This window comes from Colletotrichum lupini, chromosome 8 (assembly GCF_023278565.1).
Source record: "Colletotrichum lupini chromosome 8, complete sequence".
In the NCBI taxonomy this organism is placed as follows: domain Eukaryota; kingdom Fungi; phylum Ascomycota; class Sordariomycetes; order Glomerellales; family Glomerellaceae; genus Colletotrichum; species Colletotrichum lupini.
In genome coordinates, this window is record NC_064681.1 from 4,784,813 (window position 1) to 4,794,515 (window position 9,703).

A 9,703-nucleotide genomic window follows, 5' to 3' on the forward strand; every position below is an offset into this window, starting at 1 on the left:
AGGCTAGCTATAATAATCGTAAATAGGGCCCCTAATTAGCCCCTATATAGTCGGCTATATACCGCGGTCGAATTAGACTTCTAATTTAATACTAACTTTCTCTTTTTTTTATTAATTTAACTACTACGGTTAGAAATATAATTTAACCTCGGGCCCGTTTACTAAGTCGTCTCCTTTTCCCCCTTTTCTTTACTCTTTTTATATAACCTATCCCTTTATTTATATAATAACTTTTTTATTACTTACGAATTACTCTAATCCCTTATTTAGTATTACTTTCGTAAAAGCGTTTACGAGGTTATTTTTATTATTAATTTAATAAATCTTAAGTATCTCGCGCCTTTTATACGATTACCTAAGGGCTATAATATCGATTATAAGCCTCTTTTCCTTCGTCGTTCCTAATTTAACGAGGTATTTATATAGCGAGTAAGAATCTATATAAATAACCGTTAAAATAAGTAAAAGGCTAATTTAATTAGTAATTTTCTTTAGTATTATTAAAATTATATAGGAGAGGTTAACGCCGTTAACTATATTATAAACCTCTAACGCTAATATACTTTTCGTTACTTATTTATTTTTTAATTAATAAGTAATAAATTATATTACTATATATAATAAATTCGCTCTTACTTATACTCTCGTTAGCTAGGATAATAATATACCCTAATTACGAAATAAGGTCGTTATTATTTATAAATAACCTATTAACAAAGACGTAGAGCTTACTAATCGTAAGGTCGATTAGGTAATAAATAAGACCTCGATCGAGATTTATTTATTACTACTTAAGCTACTTATTAAATACCTTAACGTCTCGTTCGGTTAGATCTATAGCCTACGCTATTTAAATATAATTAAAAGTTATTTTAGGTTAATAAATACTTATAATATATACCCCTCGTACGAGCTTAGCCTTATACCGCTTCTTAACGTTAATTACGTTCGGATTAACGAGGTTAATCTTCTCGCCCTACTCCTTTTATTAAAAAATAACGGTTTCCCCTTTAATTATAAAAATCCCGCTGTTAAATATTAAGGGGGTATTTATTATAAAGACCTCTTTTAGCTTCGCTATAAAGCCCGCTTTTTAAAGCTCCTTATCCTCCTTTTTTATAAAGTTAATATCGGATAGGCTTAATATATCGTTAGTCTATATTCTAATAATTCTAAATTAATTACCTTCGTACTCTATAATTAGTAAGCACGGGTCGTACGTAGAAATAACTATTAATAATTAATTAATATAAAAATCGTAATAAGTAGCCCACTAATAAGTGCCCGATTTTACGAGCTTATATAGTAGCTTAAGCACTTTAATAATCGTACTTTCTAAGTACTTACTAACTATTTCCTTTAGTAAATAGGCTAGGATTTTCCTTATGAGCCCTATAGCTAATTAAGTATAGGCCTAGGTAATATTACGGCTCTAAATCTCATATCCCTTTTTCCGTAGCGATATTATTAATATTATTATTAATCGTTAGCTATAGCGCTATATAATAAGTAATTATATAAGTAGCGTCGCCTTTTTAACGTTACCGTACCTCTAAATTACGTATCTAAACTTCTCGTATAGCTAGGGTATTCCTTTCCTTTTAATTTTACGAACTATTCGTAATTTAAATATATAGAGGTTTATATATTTTTCTAAGTCGTATAGGATAAATCGATAGACCCCTCGATCGTAAAGAGTGTCTACTTCGATAAGATCTAATCCCTTATACGGCTTTTTAATAATTATAATTACGCCTTCTTTACGTAGTTTAATTACTAGCTCGAAATCGGCTTTCTTTTTTACTATATAAAAGGTATTAATTACCTCGTCGTTAGTAATAAATTGCCGCGTTAGGGCTTACCGTCGTAGTCTTTTATAACGTCTCGCTAGTAGTATTAGTACCCTTTTAGTAATTTCCTCTTCCTCGTTGTTTATTAGTACTATTACGATAATTTCGTCTAGGATAATTTCTTATACCTCTACTATAGGTTATATAGTTTCCCCTAGCTCTTCTTCTTCTTATAAGTTAGAAATTACCTCGTTAGGATCTATATAGTACGGTCTAACTACTATAATTAATACTTCGAGTAACTAGTTACGATCTCTTATAACTATATAAAAGCGCTCGTTAATAAAAATTAACTTATATAGCCTAGCCTACTATTAAGTAATTTCGCACTATACTTATATATCCGAATTTAGTAATATATTTAAATTATCCTCTATATTAGGCCTATTATACGTAATAATTACCTCGTTAACTTATTTTTTTACGCTTACCTCGCGCAGTACTTATATTACTTTTTTAATTACTCGGGCTCGTTAGCTTATACCTAGCGACAATAGCGAGGCTAAGGTCGTTCTTAAATATACTCTAAATACTAATAGCGTTAGTATAAGTCCGTTAGGCCCTATAGTATTATTATAGTATTTAAGTACTATTTAGAGGCATTCGTCGTTAGTAGAATCCGGATTTTCCTTTTTAATAATTCTAAACGCCCTTTTTAACTACTAGTATGCCCTTTTTACTTTTTTAATACTATAGTGCGCTTTAACGAGTACGACTTTTAGTTATATACTATAGGCCGTCGTATTATCCCTAAATTCTACCGACTTAAAGCTAGTACTAGCGTCGGTTCTAATATTATTTAGCGGTCCTTAGTATATATCGATCTAGCTTTTTCGTAGGGCTACCTATATTATTTTTATTTATAAATCCTAGAGGAATTGCCCTATTTAAAAAGATATAGCTATGTCGATTATATATAATACTAGCCGACTATTTAAGTAAAAAATATTAACGACGATTTCCTAATTAAAGTTAAGCTTATTACGCAATTTAAACTTAAATTTATATAAGCTCTGCGCATTTATCTAATATTAATAATATACTTTCGTTAACTACTCTAGCGCCCCTATTTTAATATTATTATTATTTAATTACTTTAAGAGGTTATATAGCCTCGTAACTAACGGGTACCCAAATCTCTAGTATAGTCTTCTAAGCTCACTTTCCGTTAAGTAATTAATTAACTTCGTATTGTTAATAAGCTTTATAAACGTATACCCCTATTATCGTTTAACTATCTCGAAGTACTTATTACTAAAGATTCTATTCTTCGTATTATTAAATATAATACTTAGTTAATCTATATTTTTTAAATATAAGAGAAATGGGGTATTAATAAGCAAAATATAGAAAGTTATCGTTCCGAAGTATATTTTTACTTTTACTATACCTAGGGCGACGATTTCCTTACCTAGGCCGAAACTAATCCTTATAATACCTACCGTTAACGTATTAAGTATTACTAGCGCGATCTTTTATAGCGCTTTAAATTACCCTTTTCCTCTAGTTAACTATTACGATACCTTAGTATCTAAAATAATCCCCTAAAAATCGTCTAGGCCGTACCTTTTACTCGTATAAAATACTTATATAAGCTTAGTATTCGAGGGATCTAAGTAGTATAAAAAGGACCCCTCTAGCTACCCCTAAATTTACTTAGTACTATATTCCTTTTCTTTAGATATTAAAAAAAATAGCGTCTTTTCTTTAATTATTAAGAAAATAGGCTTTGGCCCTATTAAATTTACCCTTTTAGCCGCCTCTATATCCGTCGTTTAAAGGACCTTCCCTTACTATTTATAAATAAAAGCCTACTTATTAAGAGCTTTTACTACCCTCTATTCGTTTAGCCTCGTATATCCTCTAGAGGCTAACGGGGCGAAAAAAGAGTAGTTAATATCGTCGATTTCGTTATAATCTAATTCGTTAATATAGGGGGTAAGATTTTCCTTATTTTTTAAATCTCTTATAGGGGGTATATACTTTAGGCCGCTACTTTAACTACCGTTACTAAGTTCTATACCCTTAGATCTGCCCTTATATATAATAAGGAATTAGTTAAACCGACGAGGGCTAGTTTTACTATTTACTACCCTCGACTTTTTATACTATTCGTACGATTTAGTACGCTCTTTTTTAAAGTAGTTACTTAACTAATATCTATCCTTTTTATAAATATAATATTACTTTTTCTATTACCCTACTTATAAGTTAAATCTCTACTTATTTAACGAATCTAGGCCTCTTTACTAGCGATTACTATATCTAGCCTCTTTTCCTTTTTTATTATACGTTTAATTAATTTAATATTATTAATAAGGGCCGTCGTATACTTAAAAATAAGTTTAGTATAGCATTCTTACTTTAATATTAAAGCTAGATCTTAGCCTCGAGTAGAGCGTCTCGTAGTCTTTAAGTACTTAGTATAGGGTTATTTTTACCTTTAGTATACGCTAGATTATAGTATAAAAATATCCGACTTTTTACTCGTTTATCCCCTTATTTAGCTAGGTTTTCGCTAGCTTATCGATTCGATCGATAAGCTCTTTCAAGATCTTTACTCGCAATTTACCCTCTATTATCCTAGCTATAGATATAAAAAAAATCGCTTATAGCTTAAATAAGAGCTCTAGGTTCTTATCATAAGTTTCGAAGTAGTTTCGGATTGCGTTAATTATACTAAGAAAGTCGTTTTAATTAAGATTACGTACCGCTTTGTAATAATAATTAAAGGCTTTGCTTATAAGTATAATATTAATTATTAAATAATATTAGTATTCCCTAATTCTAACTTTTTTATAGTAATTATAAAATATCGTTAGGGTTTTTTATAAGACCTTATACTTCCCCCTAGAGTATAATTTCTTTTTTAAGAAGATCTTTTTAAAGTCTATAAATTACCTCGTATTTATTACTAGGTTTTTGGTATTTATATATAATCCCTATGTCGCTACGTACTATTAGTAACTTCGGGTCGTTTACTTCTTTTTTTATTAACCGATCGGCGCCGAATTTCGTATTAATAATAATAACGAGTTATAAATCGAAATAAGCAGAATTATCGATTATCATACTTCTAGTACTATATTTTACCCCGGTATATCCTTTTACGACGATAGATTTCCGTTAGTAATTATAAAGAGGAAATCTAGGTCGTTTACCCTTTTTTTAAATTCGTTAAAGCGATTATATATTCTATTAACTTATACTTAGTTCTATAATACGAATTCCTCCTCTATAATTATTACTATTAGTATTTCATATAGCTCTCGCGATTATAATTATGCTAATAATACCCCTCGCCCGTAGAGGAATCTATTAACTACTTTTGTAATTCTTAGGCTTGCGCTTATAAACTATTCGTTTAGCTAGTAGCTAAGGTCGTTTACGATCTTATAAAATAGGGGTTACCCCTATAACCCCTTTTTTTTATAAACCTTAGTTAAATAGATTAATATTACGTTAATTTACTTACCGTTAGGCTAATCCGCGATTTTATATATTTACGTCCCCTAATAGTCCGGGTTAATATTTACCTATTTATAAGGGATTAGGATTCTATTTAAGATCGGGTTTTATCCTCTTCTTTTTTATTTTAACTTATTAAGGGTCGTGCTCTAGTTTATACCTATATTAGCGGTTACTAATATATTTAATCTTAATAAGGATATATTTAATCCGCGCGCTAGTTATAATAAATCCGTACTTTTACTACTTAACGAATTTATTAAAGTCTAAGAGATTCCCGCTTTTTCTCGCCGTTTCGCTATTACTCTCGTTTTTACTATTTTTAATAATTACTACTACCTTTTTAAATCGCTAGCTATTATACTTACTAAGATCCTCTTTTTCGTTTAGTAAAAAAGGGTAGGTTTTAATAGTTCTTTTTAATAATAGTAGTAGTAAACGTTTATATTATTATAAAAAGATATAGTAATTAGTCTTAGGATCTTTACTAGTTACCGATTTCCGCTATCCCGTATACTTCTAGCCTCCTAAGCCTCGTACTCTTTATAATCTTTAAATAACTTCCTTAGTTAATTTCTTAAAATTAGTAATTTTATACTAAGAGTTAGTATAAAAAAGAAGCCCTTTAGCGGCCCTCTAGAAGATTTTTTTTTTTTTTCTTTAGATCTTCGTCTTTTTAGCCTTTTCTTAAGCTAATAATAACTTTAATAAGAGGTTATAGGACTACTTTAAGGTAGCCGCCTTTTTCCTAAGTTAATCTCTAAGATCTATAATACTCTTAGCTTAATATTATTAAGATTTTTAAATCCCCTTCTCCCTTATTAAACCGTCCCGTATATTATATTCCTAAGTAATACTTAGGGGATAGTTAAGGGAGCTACGAGGAGGTCGTCTAGATCGCAGGCTTAAGGTTATACTTATAAGATCCTCGTAATAATAGACTTTCTTATATACCATAGATCTTTTAGCTTAATAACTCCTATAGGGTTACCTTCGCTACTAAATAAGAATATTTACGTTTAAAGATCCCCTTTTTTAATTACATAGTACTCTTTTATATCGTACTTTTACTAATTTAACTAGTTAATTTCTAATTACGAGCTAGTTATAGAAAAGTCGTTTAGTAAAAAAGCTACTCGGGGCGACGGCAAAAGGCTAGTTACTTAAGCGGTTCCGTTAATTAACGTAGTTTAACATAGTAAACGTCGACCTTTTATAAGTAATAAAGGGCTACGGTTACTTAATTCCGTATAGTATTTAAGAATTACCTCTTTTTTTATTTACTTTCGTAAGGTTAATTAGTACGAATCTCTTATCTTATATAATATTAAAAAGTCGTCTCTTCTGCGTAACGAGATACTTTACTAATCTATAATAATAGAATTTAATTACTAATTAGTATTAGTATCCCTATTATAAGGTAGTTAGTTCGAACCGTAGTTAATAAAGAGATTAATTAAACTATATAAATATCTACGTCGTAGGTATAAAAAGGAGGTTCTAACCATAGGTTAGGCTGGCTACGATAATCGTAAATAGGGCCCCCAATTGGCCCCTGCGCAGTCGGCTGTATGCCGCGGTCGAATTAGACTTCCAATCCGACAACAGTGTAGGAGCAACTCCTAGTAGTTAGGAAAGGACCAGAGTAAGCAGAGGCAGGACATGCTCCGATTGGTAGAATGCATCATGAATGCTTACGATTACTGTTTTGCAATTCTTTGATTCACTATTCACGCGATCAGCTCGAAAACAAACGACACCTCTCACTATTGCTTGCTCGAAGCAATTGCATTAACGATCACGTTGCTGGCTGTTTAGACGTGTGTCAAAGTATTGGAATATACCCAATATTATTATCTCTGTCAAAAGACAGAGGACTCGCCAAATGTGCTAATATCGCCGACACCCAGCATGTCGATATTGGCCCAGAAATCTACGCCAACCGCCATTTCCGTGAAATCGAAGTCCAGAAATTGAGTCAAAAGCTCAGGGGAGGTTGATGTATAGACCGATTCAGAAGCAAAGCCATTAACTACCTCCACTTCCTGGTCGATACCCAGCGTAGATAATGCAGCTGGCTCCTTCTGACCATGGTCCTGGGAAGAAGTCGATATCAAGCCATCGATCTTCGTACACAGCATTCGGACAACAGTTTCAGCATTCTTTGCCAGCTCGAAACTCTGGCCAAATGTACCAAAAACTGACAAGGATGAATCCATGGCACTTCTTGCGGCTACGACTGCAGAATGACGCGGATTGGCCAAGATAAATCCTGCTAATGTGATGGCAGAATTCCATTGCCACTGGAACGCTTCATGCCATCCATCGAGTATAGCCGTGGACGAAAGCGCTTGCTGAGTAATCTTCGATAGCTCTATCGCATGGTTGATACTTTCTATTGCGAGCGTCTCAAGACGACTTCCGGGCGCCGGAACTTTTTTGAATGAAATGAAGGGTCGGTAAAGGTTGACAGACATGTGGTGATATTCCATTTCCAGGAGAAGGCGTTGTCTTTGGAGCCAGAGTGGGGCATACTGCTCAATAACGAGAGCCGAGCCGTCGGTTGAGAGAATGCGGCCATTGTTTACTCGGCTGTTTTTGAGCGCACCAGGCAAGTTTTGCACCCATCTCTCTATCATGACGGTATGAGCTTCTAGACTTTCGGCTACCTTGGCCAAGGATGTGGGATCATCCCATATAGTCTTGTGTTGTCCAAGCCCAACGTCGTGACTGTATAATGTAGTATGAGCATCTCTCATTGTTTTGAATAATTTGAGGTGATGAAGACTAAAGCTCAGCCAGGTAGCGTCCCCTGAAATTGGAGCGAATGTAGATCCTGATAACATGGAAGCGCCAAGCTGATCATCTGGGAAAGGCGGCATGGAAAATGAACCATGTAGTAAGAAGGGGCGTCCCAGCTTCATCCCGACTTTGCTGTCCAAGACATAGACAGCCCACCAAAGTCGACGTCTTACTTGACGTTCTTTCTCAGGTGTATCAAGTGGAGGATCGATATGCAGACCCAGCATATAGGCTATGCGTACAGCTTGACCACAAATGCTATCTGCCATATTATGGAACGACGCACCACAGACATAGACAGCTGAAAGGAGATGGCACTGTAGCGTGGAGATAGAAGGGCTTTCCATTTCCCCGGCTAGTAAAGTCTGTGCTCTTCGGTAGTGCCACCGGCCGGCAGTTGTAGCATCGTTTCCTTCGACGATGTCTCCTTGATGGCTAGACGGCAGACTTGAGGCCATGTACTGCATGCACATGGCAACAACAATGTCGACCAGCGCTGAAGGCTTGCGAGTATAGCCAGAGGGCACATCCAGATAGAGGGCTTGATACTCTTTTTTGAACTCGGCCTCGTCAATAATGGCGTACAAAGAGGTGTGGTATGATTGCCAAAATAGATTGACGAAGTACTCTTCTTGAATTGGATTCAGATAGACCCCGGGTTTATTGCCGTTAAAAAGTGGCCTCAGCAAATGAGATGCGTCTTCTGACGTAGTCCTTTCCTGGGCGGGCACGGCGCTACCGCTCGTTGATCGGAGAAGCATGTGGTCTGGCTGAGCATGTTCTACATCGGTACTGAGGAACACGCCAAGGCGATGGATAAAAAAGTAAAGAGAAGAAGGTCCAAACCATGCGACATGAGGTGATCGTGCGGGTCGGAGCAGAGCACCATCCCAAGGCTTATTTCTTGGCGTGACAAAGTGGCCTGCGATGTTACTGGCTGCCGTTGCTTCCACGTTGGCGACTACTTGTTGCGAATGTATAGAAAACAACGTTCCAGGATTGGTATGCGCCCCTCGGTGTCGCTGAAGCTCTCGTTCGAGGTCCAAAACTCTCAGCCTTAGTCGATCTATCTCTTCATGGGCCTGAGAGAGAGTCGAAGTTCGGGTTGCTTCCGTATTGCTGCACTGCTGGCCCCGACCCCTGCAGTTGGCACAAGGAGACGCATCGTCGCATTTGATGCGACGCAAACGACAGGCATCGCACGCTCTGCCGACCTGCCTTCTTTTTGGCCGGATCCCACTCCGTGGCCGGTTCTCCGCAGGTTGTGCGAGAGGGACAGGATTAGCCATGAGTCAAGAGGCTCTATACGGGCCAGGATGACCGAAGGTTGCGCTCAGGCGGCGATGAAGTGCATGGGTAGAGTGACCTCTTGAGTAAATGAGGTTTCAACCCTCCTACACGCAGTCACCCGAGGTAGGGCACCGCGGTTTGAGAGAGCGGATTGGATATGAAGTTGTCTACGATTCGAAATGGGCTGTGCTGAGGCCAGGCGGAGGTTGGAATAGTAAGCACGCGACAGGCAACAGCGACGGCACGTGCTGGACGACCCACATGAGACACCAGCTGGATCGCACGCATTGTAG

General features: G+C 35.9%; 1 protein-coding gene across 1 annotated transcript; it reads right to left on the reverse strand.

The window, feature by feature from the left end:
* Positions 1–7,109: 7,109 nt before the first annotated feature.
* Positions 7,110–9,409, reverse strand: CLUP02_15910 (uncharacterized protein; the record flags this gene model as incomplete). The annotated part of the gene is made up of 2 exons (XM_049294834.1): positions 7,110–7,128; positions 7,197–9,409. The coding sequence occupies 2 exons, from the start codon at positions 9,407–9,409 to the stop codon at positions 7,110–7,112; spliced, it is 2,232 nt and encodes a 743-aa protein (XP_049151981.1).
* Positions 9,410–9,703: the final 294 nt, after the last annotated feature.